Here is a 23,155-nt window from a genome sequence, read left to right on the forward strand (position 1 = left end):
AAGCTGATAGTTGCAGTCAGACACAGGAGTGAAAACTGCATCCCTCAGGATTCTGATGACCTTTGAACTTTGTCATAAGAAACAGGTGTGTGTTTGGATCAATAAGTGCACATAAGCTACCACAGGAAATTATTCCATCTTGTCTACAGAGATCCAGACCCTTATTTCATTCCTTCAAAATTTATATTTTAAAAATCTACTGAAGTTGAGGGATTGGGGGACACAATATTTTAGCAACATAAATAAAACATCACCGAGATTAAAGTAGTAAGTGGCCTTACTACTGTTATTTTCTCTGCATTCAAGCTATGCAACTAAAACTGGAAGAAGGAAGGAGAATGCAGTTTTGCCATTTATTTGATTTATGGAATTTTCTTCAACTCAGAGATATATCAGTAAGGTGGTTGACTTTTGAGTTCTGCATTCAAGATAGGACACTTTACTGAATTTAACTTCTTGGTAATCACCTCAGAACTTTATATTTTCTCATATTACTGAAGTTGGGGCATGTACTGACCACAAGATATGGTTTGTATCTTGATTTGATGATTCTAAAAGTAGCCTAATTTGTTTCAGTCTGATTCAGAGGTTGGAGCCAGAGCCAAATAATGGTAATCTGAAACTTCAGTATTTAGGCTGAACCTAAACAAGTACCTTTAACTTTGTTATAATTGGACAGCATTTGAAAACACTGTCCACATTTCTCAGAAAATGAATCCTACCAAATATCAGACCGCTGGACATGTGGAAACCTGTTCTGTTCTGTTCTATTCTATTCTATTCTGCTAAATTATAACTTTTTAAACTGACAGAATTACAGTAATTTAGTTGACCTAAATAGATAGACAGGTTTACCTATCTAAAACCTGACAAATTTCAGCCAGAAGATATATCAGATTTCTATGCACGATGTACCTGAAGTGGAATGTCAAAACTGATTACAGTCAAAACCAAAAACTGGGTAGACCCACAGTAAAAACTAAAAACCATACCACCATTTCCAAAAAGTAAACTTGACACTTTAAAAAGATTAAATATTGCAAAATGATACTTGTCACCACATTTCAGTACCAACTTGAACTAATGTTGCCAGAAACAAAGGAATTCATCCAGAGACTTTCTGGGATTATGGGAAGGCCATTTGCAAGCTCATCATAAAATGATATGGGAACTCTAATTTTACTTTGTGGTTCAGTGACATTGGATATGTTGCAAACTTTGCCTAATATTTATTTTCTCAATCTTTGCCCCTGATTTTCTGTAGTGCAATATACAGAGGAGCATGGACAGAGATCACTGTGGCAACAACTCTTTCTATTACTACAAGAAGGGCTGGGTTCTACTGTGAATTACCAATGAGGAAATGTGCTAAATTTAATGTCAGATTGATCTTCCTGAATAAATAACCAGAAAAGAAAAAGGCAGCCATTCCTGATAGGGGGGTTCTAGCAGAAGCTTTTGCAATGTAGCAGTTTTGCAACACATTATTGGCTTTGCGACTAGCTGTCTATCTTATTTATTTTCTAACATGTCTTGCCCAGGTCATTCCCTTCCATATCGAATGACTAGCAAACACCTTGTCTAAACCCTTGCAATCTGCCCCCCCCTTTTTTTAAAGGCCATTCTTGCACATGGATGTAGCCAAGTTTATTTGCTGTCTTTCCTCTTGTCTTCTGTTATATATATATAGAAGAGCACTGACAGAGTCAGGAGAATCATCACTGTGATGCAACAAGTCATAAGACTCATAACCAACTGAGCAAAAGCACCTACACATCATAGCAGAGGCATGTTTGGGCAAGTTCAGAGTGATGAGTGATTGAACCATATAGCCTTACTGAATAGGTATTTTAATCTCATGAAGTCACCTTCAAATTAATATGCTATCTCAGGATTTTCAAGGGAAACCCAGCTAATGCTGAAGATGCCACCACACTGCCATTTGCACAAAGTGCAAACAATTAAGAACTCTTCATCACTGTGGTGATTACTTCACCACTGCCACCAAATCTGTGCAGTAACTTTTGTTTAGTTTTGCTTTGTTTTTACAAAAAAATTGGCCTTCTAACTTGGTACTCTAGGTGTTTTGGCATTGTAGGTCTTCATTTGTTTGCATGGGCCTTTTGCTAGAACTTTCCTTTGCAAAAACTAATTTTTGCAAAGGAAAGGACCTTAGGTTCCTTTGTTCCCAGCTCTCTGCTTCCATGGATTTTGTTCTTCAAGCTGGATAGGTTTTATTTTTGCTTTGATTATTACACTTTTTACTCATATGAGTGCATGGCTTTGAAAACGAACAAACTGACTCTAATTGAGGTTTATTTACACTTTCACGCCCATATGCAAGAATAGCTTTTTAAAAGGGGCAGATTACAAGAATTAAGTTTTTGACTAGGTGTTTGCTATCCATCCAATAAATGGGGGGAGGGGAATGACCCGGATGAGGCACATTAGAAAATAATTAAGACATAGACAGTCGCAAAGCCAATAATACATTGCAAAACCACCACATGCAAAATGAATTGTTCTGAGAGACATTAATTCTTTCTAAGCAGGAAAACTATGGTGCTCACCTACAGAGACCAAAAAGAACAAGGCATTTTAGGATTTGGTCTTTTTTGGTTGACAATCTCTACCATCTATTCATATTTGTTTGCAAGAAAGAAACATCTCATTTCATTCAATTCCATACTTTATAGTGTAGGAAGGCGCCCCTCCCCAGAATAAAATAGTCCACAGAATAAGAAAAGAAGCAAAATAGAATATTTCCCCTCAAGGAGAAAAATCTCCTTAATGAAGGCAGAAAGCAGCCCCAGTCTTTCCTCCACTAAAACAGTTTTCTGGCAATGCTTAAGGAAACTAAGTTTCATTCAAAAAACAATGCATACATTGCAAAACCTAACTTGGCTAAACAGACCTCCAAACAGACAGCAGAATAGACTAGGAACTGAAACTGATTAGGACAACAAGATTAAATCAAGACAACAAAACACCTTAAAATTTGCATCTCCCCTCACTTCTTGGGCCAGTCATGCCCCACATATCACAAAGGAAATTTCATAACAGTGGTTAAAACACAAACAAGCCCAGGAAGTACGCATTTTCATACAGATGATGACATATAAATCACAGAAGGTCCAAACCATATAAAAATTCACTAACTCACAACCCCAATTTGCTAGCTGCCTCCAGAAACACTTGCTGTTGTAATATAATATAATATAATATAATATAATATAATATAATATAATATAATATAATATAATATAATATAATATAATATAATATAATATAATATAATATAATATAATATAATATAATATAATATAATATAATATAATATAATATAATATATTATAATATTGCAATGCTCTCTACATGGGGCTCCCCTTGAAGAGCACCCGGAGGCTCCAGTTAGTCCAGAATGCGGCCGCGGTGATAGAGGGAGCACGCGTTGCTCCCATATAACACCTATCCTGCGCGGCCTGCACTGGCTACCGTAGTCTTCGGTGCAATTCAAGGTTTTGGTGACCATCTTTAAAGCGCCCATGGCTTAGGACCGATACCTTGAGACCGCCTTCTGCCGCCAATTGCCTCCTAACAACCTGTGCGCTCCCACAGAGTGGGCCTCCTCAGGGTGCCGTCGACCAAACAGTGTAGGTTGGCGGCCCCAGGAGGGCCTTCTCTGTGGCGGCACCAGCCATGTGGAACGAGCTCCCTCCAGGATTACGACAACTACCCGACCTCCGGACCTTTCGACGGGAACTGAAGACGCTATTGTTTCAGCGTGCAGGACTAGCCTAAGATAAAAGGTTTTAGCATATCTTAATGGGGTTTTTATAGGTTTTTTATTTTTTAGTGATCAGGCCATGATATTATCTAGTTTTAATTGGGTTTTAATGTTTATTTATTGTACTGTTTTAATATGCCTGTGAACCGCCCTGAGTCCTACGGGAGATGGTGCGGTATAGAAGTTCGATTAATAAATAAATAAATAAATAAATAATATAATATAATATAATATAACAGAATTGGAAGGGACCTTGGAGGTCTTCTAGTCCAACCCCTTGCCGAGGCAGGAAACCCTACACCATTTCAGACAAATGGCTATCCAACATTTTCTTAAAAATTTCCAGTGTTGAAGCATTCACAACTTCTGCAGGCAAGTTGTTCGACTTATTGATTGTTCTATCTGTCAGGAAATTTCTCCTCAGTTCTAAGTTGCTTCTCTCCTTGATCAGTTTCCACCCATTGCTTCTTGTTCTACCCTCAGGTGCTTTGGAGAATAGTTTGACTCTCTCTTCTTTGTGGCAACCCCTGAGATATTGGAACACTGCTATCATGTCTCCCCTAGTCCTTCTTTTCATTAAACTAGACATACCGAGTTCCTGCAACCGTTCTTCATATGTTTTAGCCTCCAGTCCCCTAATCATCTTTGTTGCTCTTCTCTGCACTCTTTCTAGAGTCTCAACATCTTTTTTACATCGTGGTGACCAAAACTGAATGCAATATTCCAAGTGTGGCCTTACCAAGGCATTATAAAGTAGTATTAACACTTCACGTGATCTTGATTCTATCCCTCTGTTTATGCAGCCCAGAACTGTGTTGGCTTTTTTGGCAGCTGCTGCACACTGCTGGCTCATATCTAAATGGTTGTCCACTAGGACTCAAGATCCCTCTCAGTTACTACTAATCTTCTCTGGTATTGAGGTCAGGCTGATAGGTCTGTAGTTTCCTGGATCTGTTTTTTTTCCTTTTTTGAAGATGGGAACTACATCAGCTCTTTTCCAGTCCTCTGGCAGTTCCCCTGTGCTCCAGGATCTTTGAAAGATATAGTTCAGTGGTTCTGAGTTCTCATCTGTCAGTTCCTTCAGAACCTTGAGGCGTAATCCATCCGGTCCTGGTGATTTGAACTCGTCTAGGGTAGACAGGTGTTCACTTACCTTTTTTTTTTCTATTTACCATTTTTTTTCCTTTTTTTTTTGTCATTGCTTTCCACTATTATAATAGCCAATAAACCTTCTTTCTAATTGCAGCCAGCCTCAAACTTTTTTTTTCTTTGCCTGGGTCTCTATCCTGTCTTGGAATAAGACACAGACCGGATTTAACCTCAATAAATAGCTTTATATTCAGGTTTCCAAATTAAAATTGCTGAATTCACATTAACAAGGTATTCCCACAGAAATAAAATTTATTTTTTGAACTTTGGGAATGAACCTGGTTCACATAGAATAAGATGTAGAACTACAAATTACCCTGCCATTTCAAACTAGTAAGGTATGGTGTGAACCGAAATAATACTTTTTCTTTTGTCTCACTCTCATTTTCTAAGAAAGAAGCAAAACAAAATGAAATTCAGTGCAGAAATATTGAAGAGGTTCTTCTGCAGTTGAACCCAGTAGATGGCACTATGTAACAAATTCTTTTTTTTAACATCTGGGAGATTTTCTAGCTAGTCAAATTCTAAATGAATCATTAACAGACTCTGTGTGGAGAAATTAAGAATGCTAATATTTGCCACTTTTCTTAAAACAAGGCATTCAATCAGATATTAACTAAAGAGAGAAAGATGATATCACACAAAATGATTATATAGTATATAAACATATATATGAGGAAATATAAGGAAGTATAAGTATATATATATAAGGGGGGAAAAAACAATAGGACAGGAACGGTAGGCACGATTATGCTCTTATGCATGCCTCTTAATAGTCCTTTTAGGAATAGGGTGAGGTCAATAGTAGAAAGTTTTTGGTTAAAGCTTTTGGGATTATGATAAGAGACCACAGAGTCAGGTAATGTGTTCCAAGCACTCATAATTCTGTTACAGAAGTCATATTTTCTGCAATCTAGATTGAAGCGGTTAACATTAAGTTTAAATCTATTGGTTGCTCTTGTATTATTGCAATTGAAGCTGAAGTAGTCTTCAACAGGAAGGATATTATAATAGATGATTCTATGAGTTAAACTTAGTCTTATTGAAGGCGACGGAGTTCTAAGTTTTCTAAACCTAGGATTTCAAGTTTGGTAGGATAAGGTATTTTGTTGTTTTCAGAGGAGTGGAGAACTCTTCTTGTAAAATATTTCTGGACACATTCGATTGTATTGATGTCAGAAATGTGGTATAGGTTCCAGACAGGTGAGCTGTATTCAAGAATTGGTCTAGCAAATGTTTTATATGCTCTGGTTAATAGTGTAGTGTTTTTGGAAAAGAAGCTATACAAAAGTAGGTTTACAACTCTTAGAGCCTTTTTTGCTATGCAGTTGCAGAGGACTTTGGCACTTAGATCATTTGATATGAAAACTCCAAGATCTTTAACAGGGTGGGGGTCATCTGTAAGGTAATGTCCATCAAGCATGTACTTAGTGTTTAGGTTCTTTTTTCCAATATGTAAGACTGAGCATTTACTGGTTGAGATTTGGAGTTGCCAAGTTTTAGACCAAGCAGTTACATAATCAAGGTCTTTTTGAATGGTAGATGTATTGTTGGTGGTGTTAAGTAGTTTGACATCGTCAGCAAAGAGAACACAATTACTTGAGATATGGTCACAAAGATCATTTATGTATAGTATGAAGAGTGTTGGTCCAAGAACGCTACCTTGAGGAACACCACTCTGGACAGGAACAAGATTTGATAGAGCATTGCAAATTTTATATATATATATAAATTATATATATATAATTTTATATATATCTTTATATTTGTAGCTTTGTTCCCATTAGTAATGCTTCATTAATAAAATGGCAAATTCCAGGCAGTCCATTTCTGCCAACTTAAGGCAAGACTAGAGCACAATAAAAAATACTGATTCTGCAAAACAATTAGGTGACTTTTTAAGATAAATGTCTCTGAGAAGAAAGGCAATTCCTCCTTATCTCTGAACAGTTTGGGCTAATTTCAACGGTGCAGGTTCCTTTCTTGGGTTCTATTAATCAAATCTTGTGCCAAATCCAAAAGACACAGGATGATGCAAGTGCTTCTGTTTTATTTTATTCCCATAAAAACAATCTTGCTTATTAGTTAAAAGTATGATCTTCTGATATGTTTTGAGCACAAAGTGCCAGGTGATGGTGCAAAAACTCAAACCTGTCAACTGAGATGAAAAACAGATTGAAATATTTTTGGAGGATGAAAACTGAGTCTGGTGATATTTGCAGAGCTATTTCTCATTACAACACACTAATACGGGAAAGTCTTAAATTAATGCAAGAATATGACCTTTTATGGATGTTAATGATGGATAGGCATTTTTCCTGCACAAAGAATATTGTCCTGTTTTCCCCTATCAGAATGTAGCTTTCATCAGACCCAGCTAGTAACTGCTTTATTTATTTCAGGTACTCTATCTAAAGCCTTTATTTATTTCAGGTACTCTATCTAATGCCTATTCTCTCTGAGACAATAGTTCCTCATGTAGTAAACAAGGTTTTCTTGTTTGTTTCTTCTTGCTTAGAACTATCAATGTTGAAGTCAGGATTTCCATTCCCATACAAGAAAAATTAAAGGAACATTGCCCTAAGTTGCAACAGAAGCCATCATTGCCTTCATGTTAGGGTAGTCACTTTGCCAGCTTCCTTCTGAAAGTGAGAGAAGAGGATAATTTGCCATAAAGGCAGCACTTTTTTATTAACTTACATGTATTCTATCTCAGTGATGAGAAAAAAGAATACCTTAGAGTTCTATAGGTAGTCTTACAGATAGTAAAGTATACTTTTCTGAATCTTCAGAATTCTGATTCTCTGTATTTGAACTTGGAACGCCACCTCCTTGGGTGACCATGAGGAAGATGCAAAAATCTCAGATATTTTTGGTTTCAGATTAATATCTTCCATTATACATATATGTAAGTGTCCATTTTCCCAAAGGTTATGAAAAGATTATAGGCTGAATTTTTTGTTGGACCAAGAACTACATTGGGGCTATAGACATAATCTCTCAACTGATTCACAAGATCATTTAAAGGAAAAATACACAAAAATGAATCCATACGAGTTCTTCCATAATTACCTACATATATACAAGTCTTACATAGAGAAGAGGAAGAAGGAGAAAACAAGAAGAAATAGTGGTAACTTAGGTAATTTGCTGCTGGTAGTTAGGGTTAGGGTTATATGTCTATATCTAAGGCAAGGTTTCCCAACCTTGGCAACTTTAAGATGTGTGGATCTCAACTCCCAGTATGGCTGATTGGGGAATGTTGATCTAAGACAATCTACCGCAATTTCAAAAGCAAGCATTTTGATTTATGTCCATAATAGTGAAAAAAGTAAATGAAGTTCAGTAGTCTGAATTTATTCTATATACTGTATTTCCCTATATATTATTGTTGTTGTTGATGGTGATGATGATGTCATTATTAGATTTTTTATCCTACCTTTTTATATATATTTGGTCAACTCAAAGTGGCAAACATATCTAATATTTCCTATTAACTTCACATTCTATTCCATCTATATGTACTCAATTATAAATTTCATTTGCACAAATAAATTCATCCAGGCACCCAATGATATTATTATGCATGATGCGTCAGTACAGTCCTGCATGATTATTTGATCTTAACTGCAATTTCTCTCATGATAGGCATTTACAACACAGAATTACTGTTTAAACTTATGATTTAGATCTATGACAATGAGAGAAATTGTTTTGGTGTGTAGAGCAGGCAGAAAGGATTGTTATCACATTTCAGAACAGTCAGTTATAATTCTTTTTAATCAAATGGTAACATAATGCAAGTCCTTTGAGCATTCAAATTAGGTCATAATCTCTAACTTCCTCAGTCTGTCAGAATCTCTGATGCCTTTCTCAATCATACCTCTTTAACCTGCAATAAACCTGTTTCCGTTGGCACCAAATACAATAATTAAGTGTCAAAGAGGCTTTTGAAATAAACCTTCAAATCAACAGATTCTTCCTGGGACCCAGATAGAAATTAAAAACTGCAGGCTGGCCCTTTTGTTCTCTTCTACTTGGCACTGTTTTATGTTTATGCTGTTTATCACTTCCCATTCAAAACGTATACCAAGGTAGTTGAAACTAAACAATAAGCATTAGGAACAGCCATATTTTAGCTCAGTTTTTATTTAATTATTTAAAACATTTACAGGTAATCTCTGACTTAAAATAGTTCACTTAATGACTGAAGTTACAATGGCACTGAAAAAAGTGACTTACGACCATTTTCACACTTAGGACCATTGCAGCATCCCCATGGTCAAGTGATTAGAATTCATATGCTTCGCAACTGACTCATATTTATGAAGATTGCAGTGTCCTGTGATCATGTGATCCCCTTCTGCAGCATTCTGCCAAGCAAACTCAATGAAGCCAGATACTTTGAAAGGAATACCATTCTATTACTCTATTACTCAGCTCCAGGTATCTTTTATCACTGCATTGTTTGCTCCTGAGTATTAACATTTGACTAAGGATATTTCATACATCACCAAAAGAGGATCTTTGAGAATATACCACAATTGTATTCTCTATGCTTATTATGCGCATATCAGAAATGCGCATAACAAGAAATTAGAAATGATAGCCACATTATTGTGAGCATCAGATAGGGATAACTGCATTAAAGAAACCCAGATTACTGCTTGTATTAATTAAATTTCAGGAAGAGCCTGAAAAGAAGGTCCATATAACATTTTATCTCATGTAACATTTTACTTTATCATAGGAAATCACAAATGCAATTCCACACTTATTACTTATTAATACATTTGTTCAAATTTCACTATTTATTTCAAGCCATACCATAAAAATATTTATCTGTTCAAAAGCATACCATGGTTTGAAGAACATCTCTAGGAATAGCCATCTTCCTAAGAAGATGGCCTGAACATAAAATAGCATTAAAGTCCTATTAGCATAATGAATGCATGCCTTTGTAACAATTGAGGAAAGGCTGTAACTTTGTGCATCTAATAGTACACGCTTCATCAACTTTCTGCTGGTTAATATGTTGGGTATGGAATTACCACAATTAAAAGTCATAGTACACATTTCATGCTGGCTAGAAATTAGGAGAGTTGAAATTTGACAAATTTGACAAATTTGAAGGTCCCAATCGGGGGAATATCATAATATCATGTGAACTGCCCTTTCTAAGCCTCATTTGCCATTTACACAGAAAAGTAGCTTTTGCCTCCCATCCAGCAGTGTTAATCCTTTTTTGCTCTGTTCAGTTAATCAGTCCAGAACTGCTGTTCTTCTTCTCTGCTTTTGTCTGCCTCTCTTCAACAACAGAATTCGACGTTACTTTCCCCTTAAATATTCTGTATTTTTTCTTTTGACTATAAAGCAGATTTGTCTGGAAGAAGCGTGGAATATTTCCTTGATATACAAAGAGGGCTAACAGCATTCCTGCAGGGGGAAAAACAGCAACAGGAAATTTTCATCTATTTGATTTGCTCTTATTTATGTTAGAAAAGTATCTTTTTCTCTTTTGAGGCAAGAATGAGTAGGAATCAAGTCCAGTAGATGGCACACGTTACAGAACAGTGGCGTGCTGAATGATAAACTGGAAGATAATTTAACCTAGTCTGCTGCTCATACAATGAAAGATACTATCCACGCATCTTTGTTGAAATAAGATTCAGGTGCTAGCTCAGTTCGTTTCTACACACACAGTTGGAAGGAGAGTATTTTTTCCACAGACAGTAATGTTTTAAGCCAGCCTTAGAAAAAATATAAAACTATTCAGCAGGTTCTAGCCAGGGAATGCTTCTTTTTCCTTTATGCAAACTTATACAGTTCCCAACACAGATTCTGCTTAAACCCCAAAAGATTTATTGGAAAGAAAAAGCTAGGGGAAAAAATATGCATGGCTGGCCAGTCTTCAAGTATTTTTCTTACGCTAGAAACAAAAGAAGAGCAAGCCCATAAAAACTCAAGAAAGAAAAATGGATTTTTGTTCTGCCATTTCCACTTTAAAAAAAATCTGTATGTGTTGCTTTGGTTGTATATTTGAAAGTTTTCCTTTAACAGTATTTTAACAATTAAGAAGCAACAGTATTCAAAAGGATTATGTAAACAGAATAATACTACTAATATTTAATTAGCATGTTGACCAGGAAATAGAGAAATGGAGAGATGAGGAGAATAGATCAATCTGAGTGAATGTGTGTGTCCCCAATTCTGGCAAGGATCCCTGCAGTAAGTTTTCTTTTATTGTTGATAATTGTGACTGTCCCATAACAATGCATTTTTATTAGAGGCTTAAGTTTCACCTTTCGCAAGATATGCTGCTATAGAAGGTCAGAATTAAGCTTCTGGGTGGTTACAATTTAACTTAAAGTTATATATTTAATTTGTTCAATGCAGTACTTTCAAACAGTTCAGGACTGGCTTCCAACTATTGCCAGTATCGCAATAATTTTAATTTGTCTTAATGATCTCTTATTTTGAAGCTAGGTAGGTGAATAATTTGTTTTCACGAACCAATATGGATTTGGTCATTAAGCAAATCTCAAGTCAGTTGTTAAGCACAACTCTCACCACTCACCTTGCCGCCCATCCCATCCCGGGGACACTCACAAAATATTTAAGAAATCAGCCACTTATGAGTGCATCCCTCTCTGCCACTGACCCTGACATCTTATTGTGTAGCAAGTTACCTTTGATTGGCAGCAATAGGAAGAGGGGGACCTGCAGGAGGGCAGGAACCAATTTAGACATGCCTGCTGAGTGCTGAAAAAGGCTTGCTGGAGTGCTGGAGCTGAACTGGTAGACAAAGAGACAGAGGGGAAGGAATGGGATTGGAAGCTTATCTTGACTGCCTAGAACCCAGGAGCCAGGATATATTCTCTGCAAATCCCCCTACCCAGTAACACTGTATGGGGTTGAGGATTCAGCCCTAAAACAGCAGAAGAAGTAGTACAGTGGAAGATACAGAGTGAGCCACCCTGCCAATCTGGAAAGCCTGTCTCAGCTTTCAGGAAGGTCAGTGCAGGGCATAAGGTTAGAAGGAAAAGGCGAGATCAGGGCTGTTGTAGTTTGTTCTGTTCTACTTCAAGCTGCCTTGATGCAGGGAAGCAAGAATACAGAGGAAAGGTATAGCTCTACCACTACGAGAAGGGGATAAAATGCAACCTGGCCCCAAGTAGTCATGCTAGTGCAGGGGTGTCAAACTCGCGGGCGTCATGGCAGCGTCACGTGATGTATTGGGACTTTTTTCCCATTAGCTAAACTAGGCAGGGCCCCGCACATGATGCATTCAGCCCACGGGCCACAAGTTTGACACCCCTGTGCTAGTAGAAGGAAGGAAGGCCACTTGGCTGGGCAATGTAGCAGGCGGGGCACAATTTCACCACCAGCTTCTCCATTGACTTTGTGTCGTGTCCCACTCCTCCGCTGACGGCCGGGTCAGGGAAATCCGAATCAGGCTTGCCTCTGCAGCTCTGCCCAAAGTCCTAGCAAAGTCCTCAGAGCAGGCAGGAGACCAGAAAGTGACTTCAGCAAGATAAGTTCGACTTTGCCTGACTCAGAGACTGCCAGAAAGCAGATCCTTTATATAGGCCATGGGGTGTGGCTCCATGACTCAGCACTCATTAAGGCCTGCCCCTCCCTTCCCTCTGTTGCCTCCGCCTATCCAGTCTTCTGATGCGAGGGTCACTCCAATCAGCAGCTGTTGGAAATAAACTTTCCTCAGGCTCACATGCTGTGGAGGAAGGGGAGGGGTCTAGCTGCTCCGTTTGCCTGGGCATGGAGCCACGGCTGGGGCCGGGGGGTGCTCCCTCCTCTGCAGCCTGCTTGGGCATGGAGCCAGGGCTGGGGCCGGGAGATGCCCCCTCCTCAGCCTGTCTGGGCATGGAGCCAGGGCTGGGGCCGGGAGGACATTCTTCAGCATTCGGAAGCAGATAAGCAGACCCCGGCTGCGGTGAGAGCGGGCGAGACACAACACTTTGCTTGTTGGAATCTGGCAATAAAGGTAGCAAATAATGATCACATGAGCACAGAATGCTGCAACAGCCAGAACTTTCAGGACCCGTTGTTAAGTACCACTCATTCAGAGCTATTGTAAGTTTGAATATTCCTGGAACAAGTGACATTAAATGAAGATTACCTGTATTTTTTATTTTATTTTACATTTATATCCCGCCCTTCTCCGAAGACTCAGGGCGGCTTACAGTGTGTAAGGCAATAGTCTCATTCTATTTGTATATTTATAAAGTCAACTTATTGCCCCCCCAACAATCTGGGTCCTCATTTTACCTACCTTATAAAGGATGGAAGGCTGAGTCAACCTTGGACCTGGTGGGACTAGAACCTGCAGTAATTGCAGGCAGCTGTATTTTAATAACAGGCTATCTTACAGCCTGAGCCACCACGGCCCTTACTATTTGGTTTGAACATTACAGTTCCTTCAAATGAATTCAAATATTGTTACAATAACTGTTTCAACTCTGAAGTCTTTGGGAAGAGCCTCACCTGAGATGGGTGCCAGCCAATAAACTTGCATATACTCCAGTAAACTGTTTCCTGAGCAGGAAAAGGTCATAGCAGAGGCCAAGGCAGGGTTAAAAAAGGCACCTGTGACAGGTGCAGCTGCAGCGGAGGAAAAGCAAACAGTTTAATCCATCTATTCTTCTTAGTCTGGTGCATGCAGGAACATGTGCCCCCGTTAATCAGATTCAATAAATTCAAATTAGAACAAAAGTTAAAAAACAGGAGGAATCCACCCTAACTACTGAATATTTCCTTCTTTCAGGTGTTTTTTTGGAAAGGAACCGCATCTGAGAGCAGTATGTCACTCTAGAGCAGGGGTCTCCAACCTTGGCAACTTTAAGCCTGGTGGACTTCAACTCCCAGAATTCTGGGAGTTGAAGTCCGTCAGGCTTAAAGTTGCCACGGTTGGAGACCCCTGCTCTAGAGCATCATTTCTCAACTTCAACAACTTTAAAATGTATAGATTCAACTCCCAGAATTCCCCAGTAAACATTCCAGCAATTGAAGTCCACACATCTTAAAATTGCTGAGGTTGAGAAGCACTGATCTAGGTGTGCACCTCTGCTTTATTTGGGATTCCCATTTTACTTCAGAGTCTGAACAACCACCTGGCAAGAATTTAATAATACAATGGATACTCACATACACCCCCTTCAAAGAGCAACATCCTAATACTCAGTTGATTAGCATAAAGGCATCTTATTTCACATATCTACCAGGAAAGTGATTAGAAGCAAATACTTCTGATTGCATACATTCAAATTGAATTAGAAGTTTAATAAAATATTTTCAGGCAGCTGGAAAGCAATCTTTTAATCTATATTTAGAAAAGCAGCCAACCTTAAAAACAAGTATCATTTAAATGTTACGTGAAATAAAATATTCATCTAACAACTATCTCACCCGTCTTCAGTCATACAAATACCATACTGCACAAAAATTTACAGCAACAATTATTTTCCAGATGCAATAAAAAAATTATAGGAGGCATGAGCACTTGGTGTCAGGTACAAGTATCCAGGAACAAGAGCACTACGTGTTTAATAGATGTTGTACCTATATACAAGAATCTGATCTACTAATAATCAAACCAAATTAGCACTAGTTAAGGGTCATCAGAATTCTCTCTCTCTCTCTCTCTTTCTCTGCGTCTGTGTGTTTGTGTAGTAGACTTGGGTCTCTGGTAGGAGCACAGTTCTAAACTGATGACATGTTTGATCCCACCTTTGGGCTCAACCTGTTCATCTCTTACCCTTGGCTTAAACACAGGTTTAAGAGCCTTGCTTCATGTTCTCCTATGTGTTTCCAACATTTAATTGATGCTGGAATGTGGCCAGCATCAATTAAATAGACATTTCTATAGACATTTGCATGCAGCTCTGCCATGTTGGCTTCTTAATCATCTTTGAGAGCTCCCTGACCACCTTCACTTTGCAATACAATTTTCCAACCTCATGATTATCAGGCGAGGGATATAAAATTTTGCAACGTATTTGCTCATATTAGACTTTGATTGACTTCAAGAGAAGTTTGAAATGAAACAGGAGGCATTTTGTAAAAATCTACAGAAAAATCTGCGCTTACTCTGTGGACCCTTTTCAGCTGCTGATTATTGTACCAATATTAGATATCTGATCCCTAGAACTGTTGCTAGATTCAATGATTTGCCATCTTTGCCACCGCAAGGAGTCAACAATACTCTTCCCCCATTTGTTTTGCCACACTAAACTGTGGGCAGATTAATAAATTAGAAAGCCATCAGCACACCGGTGAGCTAAAAGCTTAAAGAATTTAAGCAAAGACAACCAAAAAATTACATTTAACTGCAAAGTAGAATATTAATGAAAAATAGCCATACACAAGCAAATAAAACATAACAAGCACACTTAAGAGGAATGCAAATGCAAACAAAATCTCATACCCTTCATTCCCCGATTAGCCCAGCTATCATATAGCACCTTTGCTAGGTAGGTGTAGTGAGGTTCATCTCTAAGGGTAATTTAACTTTGTCTCCTAGCTGATCTTTTCTATTCAGAAGTGTATTCCCAAATCATGGTATATGTCCTAAAATAATTCCATCATCCATGGATAGATTGGAACCATACCTGTTCATGCCAGTCTATATCCCTACACCGGTCACCTAACCTCATAATCAAGAATTTAAGATTATGCTATTGTTTAAAAGTCTTTTATCTCAGTATATTAAATACATTGTGTCTGTGCTATTCTCTACTGCAGATTGTATGTATGAAGGTGTTTGACCCTAGATAAACATACTGTATATCCTATCATACTGTTCTAGTCTATGAAATTGCAGCTCTACTTTTGAAAATAGATGTTTAATTGCACATTGCTGATCATTATTATTTATTCAAGTTGCAATAAAGGCAAGGTAAGTTTAGCACCGTGAATATTTAGATAATCCTTGTCAACCTGCTACTTTACAGAAGTGCTAGAGCTTCAGTTCCCACTTCACTTCACTTCAGTTCAGGAGAGGCAGTAACCATTGTCACTAGAGGACATCAGTTTGGGGAAAGCTGGACTTAGATATGCCACTGAAAACAACTAAACAAGAGAGTTTAAAATGGCATGACAAAGTTATCTCTGGGAATCAGTGGCAAAGGATCCAATAAGTGATGATTCAATTTTTGCTGCTCTTTGAAAACAATGTCAAATATAATGAAAATTGATAAACTGAACAAAAAAATTATTTAATGCTTTGTTCCTATCAGTCTCTTACAGTGTTTTTAACTGAACTAGTTCTGGATTCTGTGTTTTGTTTTGCCATAAGGACAGAGGGCCAAAAACAGCAATACTTTATCTATATGAAACCTTAAGAGTCTAATTTGGGAGAATATACTTTTTTCACTAAGATCATTATTCTAGTGAATGCTTCCAGATTTGTTTCCATTTTTCATCACTTCTTAAGTAGGAAAGGCAGGTTATAATAATCATGTTGATGTAAATAGAATGTAAGCATTGAAACATATTTAATTGCATGCCATAGGTATGTAGAAACACTGCAGGTATTAAATAGTTGTTTTAATTTCTCAATATACATCAATGCAAGATTGGATAGCAATCCTTACCTGTATAGGTCAAGGCAGTGATACTGAGCGCCACAATAGGAACTCTGTACATGGGAGAGCAGGTGTGAAGCTTGAGAATAATTAACTGGAAAAGAAAGGAACCCATGGCTTCTACAAAAATGCCCTGGGAGATAGAAGTATTGAGAGATGAGCTGCAATCCTGGACCATTAAATTCTGGATTATATGGAAGTGAGTAAATTCCTTGGACCAATACTTCTTGGTAAAAACACAAGCTGCTTCCATTCCTAGAAACTGAGCCAAAATTTTAACAATACTGCCTACAAAAGAACAATCTAAAGCTAGAAATTCCTGAAGTGAGGCTATAGGGTTGGCAGCAGTTCCATCAAGAGAGACACCATGAGCTAAGAAGATTATGAATAAGAGAGTCAGGCTCACATCTGGGCCAAAGCCACCACCCCATGGGCCAATCTCCCTTAGCATCTTCAATTCAAGGTAGCAAGCACATATCTGGAAGGAGCTGGCTAATTCACCAGCAAGACAAAAATACACCTTAGATGGAAAAATTCTCTTGAAGAATCGCCTAGCAAATTCACAAAGAGTTACAACTGAGAAGAAAAAAATGATGGAGACATTCAGTCCAGACATTCTGAGAAATACACTGGAGAGGTAGTATGTTCTAACTAAAAAAAAAAAATCTTCACTGCATGAAAAGAGAAGGGAGGAGAAACAAATGCTTCCCTTAAAAGCATATTTAAGCAAACGTGGCATAGTTTGATAGGTACCAGGTTAATAGGATCACAGAAACGTCTGGGAAAACGAACATATTTAACACCATGAAGGAACTGGCTCAGATAGAATGTTGCTCCCTTATCACTTCACAACTGCTCTAACCAGAATTTCACCTTTGGTCTTCTTTTCCAGTAAACCCCACTTAAGTCTTTTTCCATCCCTAGAAACCCCACCTAGGCCTTTTCCTCTAAGAAAAAAACATTAATAAGCCGCAGCTTGGAATTGGTTCAGAATCCAGTGAAACCAGGTGACTCAAGGGCAAAGCAGTTGAGATTCTTGAATTCAAAAGCTTATTCTATCTCAATAACTGTCTACAGATAATGGCTTTTCCTATTGTTGTCAATTGCCTTCAAGTCAGTGTTGCTTCATGGCAGCCCTCTAGAAAGTTGTCTTGAAAAGTGTTCAATTTTCAGTTAGCGACTAACCATTATCAGAATGATACCCACGGTTGTTTTTATTGTTCCAATCAAAACATTGCAGGTTTTTCCTTCTACATTTTCCTTTCAACTTTGTTTTTCTCTACTATCCTATGAAAAATGTCCTTATTTTTGTAACCTGAGGAAGACCATGGAGACTTCTGCATGTATTTGCTTGATTGTGCAATTGAGGAGCTTTAGCAGGGGTTCAGATCACACATAAGGAAATGCTATCAATGGATGCTAGTTTAAAGCCTCATTGCTATGGAAGGGAAATTCAAAATTGATTTTATTTATTGTTAAGGAGTTCTATGCCACCCATCTCGTCAAGATGACACTTGGTAGCTTACAGATCCTTTCCTTGTCACTGCTTTGACTTCTCTACTACAATATTTTAACTTGCTTCAGAACTTAAACTATCCTTATTAACATCATTGAACATTGTCTTATCTTTCTTCATATAAATTATATATTGTGGGTTCCCAAGACATTGCAAACATCATAAATGAGTCAGTTGCCAACTGTCTGAACTTTGATCACGTGACCATGGAGATGCTGCAACAAATGTGTGAAAAATAGTCATAAGTCTTTTTTTTCCAGTGCCATTGTAACTTCAGTCACTAAAGGAACTGTTGTAACTTGACTACGTGTAATTCTACAGCCTTAAGTCAATGATCAGTTTGGGAAGTAATGTCAATTTCACATAATACAGATGAAAAACTATCCAGTGACATTTTGTTTTGTGTCATCTATATTTTTTATGTTTAAATGCCTCCCAGTCTAAATAAGTTACTGAGCTTCTCAAAGTGTAGTTATTAGCATAAAATTAATGACATTAATACTGGCCTCAACCAGATTTGTAACAGAATTGCTTTCATTATAAAAAAAAACACCTAAGTGTAGTAAATCTAAGATGTCCCACTGGTACTTCTTTCAAAAGGCAATGCATAATCAGGTCCAGAATCATCTAAAAGGTTAAAGTAATAGACAATGATAGTTCACTGGTATAGGAAAATACTGAATTAACATTCAATTACTACTGTCAGTTATTAGTTTAAATTTATGATCAACAAATTCATTTGTATTTTTCACTCTTCTAACATGTTTATAGTTGTTTTTCTAGAGGAATTAAGAAAAAGAACCAACCCTAACCATTAGCACCAAGATGTCTCAGCTGGTTCACTGTCATGAAGTTTTAAAGACAAATGATAATTACACTGCAAGTATGCTCCAATGAATCACCAAAGCCATACACAAGTAAACACAAATGTTCTCTGATTGATCTATTATTTAATCAAGGTGATGGGTGAAAAGACAATCTGTCAATCATTTTAAAAATGTTTATTTCTAGCCCTGAAAGAATCATTAAACATACAGTAGTTAATATTGTGGTAACATTAAATAACAGAATGAGATTAAATTATACAAAATTTGAGGACAATTAAAAAAATTAAAAGCTTGCATTATTTCCATCTCCATCTGACAAAAGAACAAATAAAGAAACCATTAATTCCAGCTACAAAAACAAATTCTTCAACACTTAATTGACTCCAACTACAACAGAAAAGTGAACTGACTCCAAACTGTTCCAGAGTATGCATATGATGACCACTTAAGTTAACTGGATGTAATTCCAAATGATGAATGACTCCAACCCAACCCAAACATGGTTCACTTTATTCTAAGTGGGAGGGGGGAAGAATAAGAGCTCATCATTCCAGATAAGCTTGCTTTAATGAAATATGTTTTCTCATTACAGTATCACACTATCAAACATACATGACAATCTTGCCTAAGATCCAAAAGCTGATTTAGTTATTTAATGGAAGTGATGAGTTCTGTTTATGAACTCATACACTCATGAACTTTTATCACTCCAGTTTTAAAGATACATAAAGTTATCCAATTAAAATCTCCTTTCTCTTCAGCAATCTCTACAAAACAGTATTTTGATTTAGGAAATTGCAGGTATTATATGCTTTAAGATGGACAGTTTTAAATTTTAATTTGGCTCAATGTTTTAAGTTGACCAAAACTAATTATGTTTCAGAAATATGTACTTCAAGACTGAATGAAGCAGCCAATATTTATTCATTTTATTTTTGAAAATCTGATTAATGTAGTTTTCTACTTCTTTGTCTGAAAAAAAGTAGGGTATGTCCAATCCAAAGTATACAAATTACAAACAAAACATTGCTGTTTTGTTTATCTAATGGAATGTTCCCCTCAATTCATTTCTATCTTTTTTTAATGAACAATGGGCACAAAAATTAGATTATTATATAAGTTGTATATTACATTTTAAGAATATCAAATAGACACAATTTGGAGTACTCGGATACCTTCAGGCAAAGTAATAAGTGTACAACATATTTCAACTCTTGTGTTAATTCAATTGTAAGAAACTTTGAGCAATTTGAAAAACATGGTTAAAATTCAGTTCATTATCTACCAAAATCCATTTTATTAAGGTGACAATAAATGTTAAGAATTTTAAGTATTCAGAAGAGAACTATCTTTTCATACTATTATTAAAAAAAAAACACTAAAACATACATATCCACAGAAGCCTTCATTTCTACATATTCCATTGCCAGCAACAGACAAAAACCCAATAAAAGATTAAATTAACTGGAATTTTTAATGTTTTAAAAATTTATCAATATTAAGATCAAAATTATTTTAACTTCTGTATTAACATTGAAAGCCATTTTTAAAAGAAGGAACTGGACTTAAAAATACATCTCAGACTAGGACATCACACCTTCTTGGACCAAACCAAAGCACATTCAAAATATTCTGAAAATAAATAGACTTGTTTGTTACACGATTTTCAGAGTAATACTTCTGACAAGATATGGATATACAAGTGTGGCATTGTTTTTAGTTGCATTAATAAGGCATTGCTGGTATCAATCAGAAAGCAAAAAAGTTCCAAGATGTAAAACAATTAGAGCCCTTTGTACTACTGTGGATCAAAACCTGGAATATGGCCAGCAGCCATTTTACAATACCTTCATCATGATCTTTTTATATGAATATTGTTCACAAATAGAAAAAGGATTTAGCACTGACCATGAGAAAAGCTCCAGGAGGCAGCCTCTTAACTAGGACTTTAAGAAGCTCTCCCAAAAATACTATCTAGGAATGCAAGAAAGCTGGAGCACCAAATTAAATAATGTCTTACATTATTATTTGGCACATTATCATTCAGAAATGTTCTATCAAGGTCACAAAAATACAGTGATTTTAAATTTGAGCAATATGAAACTCCAAATCTTGCCCCATTTAATCAGATGTTGGCTTACTTTATTAATCTAATCAGTTTCTTTTATCATGAGAGGCACTCTATCTTGTTTTTCTCCTTAATAGTAAAGTTTTTCAAAAGAAAAAAATCACCAAGACAAAGTTTCTTAGTCATTCACAAGACAATTCCAATAATTTTGAGTCTAAATTATCTCCTCTCCCATTTCTATCTGTATAAAATAGCACTTCAGGTGTTCTGAGGCTTTAGTCAACTGAATCATATAAAAATCTTGGATCTTTTGCAAATCTTCTGGGTCTTTTATGAGTAGAAATAGTATGAATATATTTATATTTATATATATATATAAAGAAAGAAACCTCTAATACTTAGTCCTGACAATTTCAAATTTGTTTTGGAGAGAAAATGTACAACATATACAAAATGTATTTAATACAAAGAAAGGTAATTTTAAAAATCAGAAGGCACCAGCATGTAGCCCACAGCCCAAGTCAGAACATGGATAAAGCACTTTGCTATAAAACAACACGTTTTCCAAGACATCCCTTTAAAAGGTTACCAATTAGCCCTTACAGGCAAGGAACAAATGGAAGACAATTCATAGGAGTGGGGTTTTCTCCCCAAGCTCAAAGGATGGTTTCATTACTGAAAAGAAAATACTTTTCCCATTACTCAACAGGCATTGACCCTCCAACATTCAGAGGCACCTTTCCCTTATTTTACAAAGTCCATGCACAAATTTCTACATCCAGTTGTGCTGAGTTGCTTTCTTTCCACTCTGTCTTCTGTTCTTTGTTTCAGAACTGTTACTGAATAATAGTCCCCAGGTATCTGGATGGTTAACATAAGAAGGGTTACACCTAACTGCATATTAAAAGGAGAAAGAGGAACTTTCACATTTCTACTGTCTTAAGTAACTCAAACATTCCCATGCTTTGAATTACTGCCTAGCAAAGGAAACCTAAGGTGAAAAATGGTCAGCAAATTACAGTAATACCTCCCTCTAAAAGCTTGAATCGATTGTTCAAGTATTGCAAGTGTTCAAATAAGAGCACAGATGGGATCTGGTACAGCAAAGTCACTGAAAAACAACTCATTGGCATAGCAAAATATTGAGTTGTCTATAGAAGTGGTAAAAAGGCCAGTGATTCATTTACAACTTCTTCAAGACTTGCAGAAAGGTTCACTATTATCACCATTTTTCTTCTCTTGTATCTTAAGAGCTGAGGTGAATTTTTTCCCTTCTGCAGATTTTCAACATCTCTAACAAGAGCAACAAATTGTATATTATAGGAATATTTAAACAAAAAACAAAGCAGACAAACAAACAAAACCAGGAATGATGAAGACCACAATGGCAATGCTAGCGATTACTCTTCATGGCTTCTTTGGCGGCTAGAATCAATGGTGTCAAACTTGACAAAGGTTTTGCCATTTTCAAGAAAGGATGCTAATGAAAAGAAAAACAGAAAGTTTTAATGGATATATATTTCAAAATACCATTTCAAAGCAAACACTTTGAAAACAATCCAAAAATGAAATTATATACAAACACGGTAATGATAAGAGTACATTAAAAGAAAGGAGAAGCATGCAACCTTGGGGAAGTTTCAGTACTCAAGACATTAAGTCACAGAAATAACTTCACAGATGGCTTTTACAGTGAAGGAAGAATGTATTTCCACCATTTCTTTACAAGAATATTTAAACAATTATGATTCTAAGTACCATACTATGCTATGAATAGAAATAAGGTGAAAGTAAGTCCAGTAAATTGTGGCTCTTAATTTTCAAACTTAGTTAAATGGCACTAACAATATCTTTCTTGAATGGAACAAAACCAAGACCTCTGCAAATTCTTCCTATCCTAAGGAATTCTACTGAAGTAACTACAGAGTACAGAGTCATCCTTCTATGTACAATAATGACTATTCTTAGCTGTATTTTTACAAGCATCTAGGAAGGCCATGTAGTTGTCTTCCTTTCTCCCCTTCATGACAATTTTCCTGTATTAGGAATGTGAACCCTGCATCTATAAGTTAAAGACAGACTTTTAATTTCAGTTTAAGTTAAAGTGGAAAAGAGAGGTATAGAGCATCCTGACACAATTACAAAATCTTAAAGTACTTAAGTCAGAATGGTGGGGATTCTGCAGTAGGCCAAGAGAAAAGAAAGGGT

At 36.7% G+C, this 23,155-nt stretch overlaps 2 protein-coding genes across 4 annotated transcripts in view; both read right to left on the bottom strand.

The window, feature by feature from the left end:
• Positions 1–9,073: 9,073 nt before the first annotated feature.
• Positions 9,074–18,409, bottom strand: LOC131200450 (aquaporin-12-like). Of its 2 annotated transcripts, XM_058187204.1 has the most exons (3): positions 16,546–18,409; positions 13,439–13,555; positions 9,074–10,372 (listed from the first exon to the last, which is right to left on the bottom strand). In XM_058187204.1, the coding sequence occupies exons 1-3, from the start codon at positions 17,273–17,275 to the stop codon at positions 10,191–10,193; spliced, it is 1,029 nt and encodes a 342-aa protein (XP_058043187.1). In that variant the 5' UTR covers positions 17,276–18,409; the 3' UTR covers positions 9,074–10,190. The 2 variants fall into 2 exon arrangements, 1 of the variants encoding a protein (XP_058043187.1); XR_009155621.1 differs by lacking the exons at positions 13,439–13,555; positions 16,546–18,409 and adding an exon at positions 11,626–13,334.
• A 629-nt stretch (positions 18,410–19,038) lies between these two features.
• Positions 19,039–23,155, bottom strand: part of PAK2 (p21 (RAC1) activated kinase 2) — a 45,510-nt gene continuing 41,393 nt past the window's right edge. For both annotated transcript variants that reach the window (XM_058187195.1, XM_058187196.1), the window contains exon 15: positions 19,039–22,427. In XM_058187195.1, the coding sequence (XP_058043178.1) occupies positions 22,341–22,427 (87 nt within the window). In that variant the 3' untranslated portion in view covers positions 19,039–22,340. The remainder of the gene's footprint in view (positions 22,428–23,155) is intronic.

This window comes from Ahaetulla prasina, chromosome 6 (genome assembly GCF_028640845.1).
Source record: "Ahaetulla prasina isolate Xishuangbanna chromosome 6, ASM2864084v1, whole genome shotgun sequence".
Taxonomy (NCBI): domain Eukaryota; kingdom Metazoa; phylum Chordata; class Lepidosauria; order Squamata; family Colubridae; genus Ahaetulla; species Ahaetulla prasina.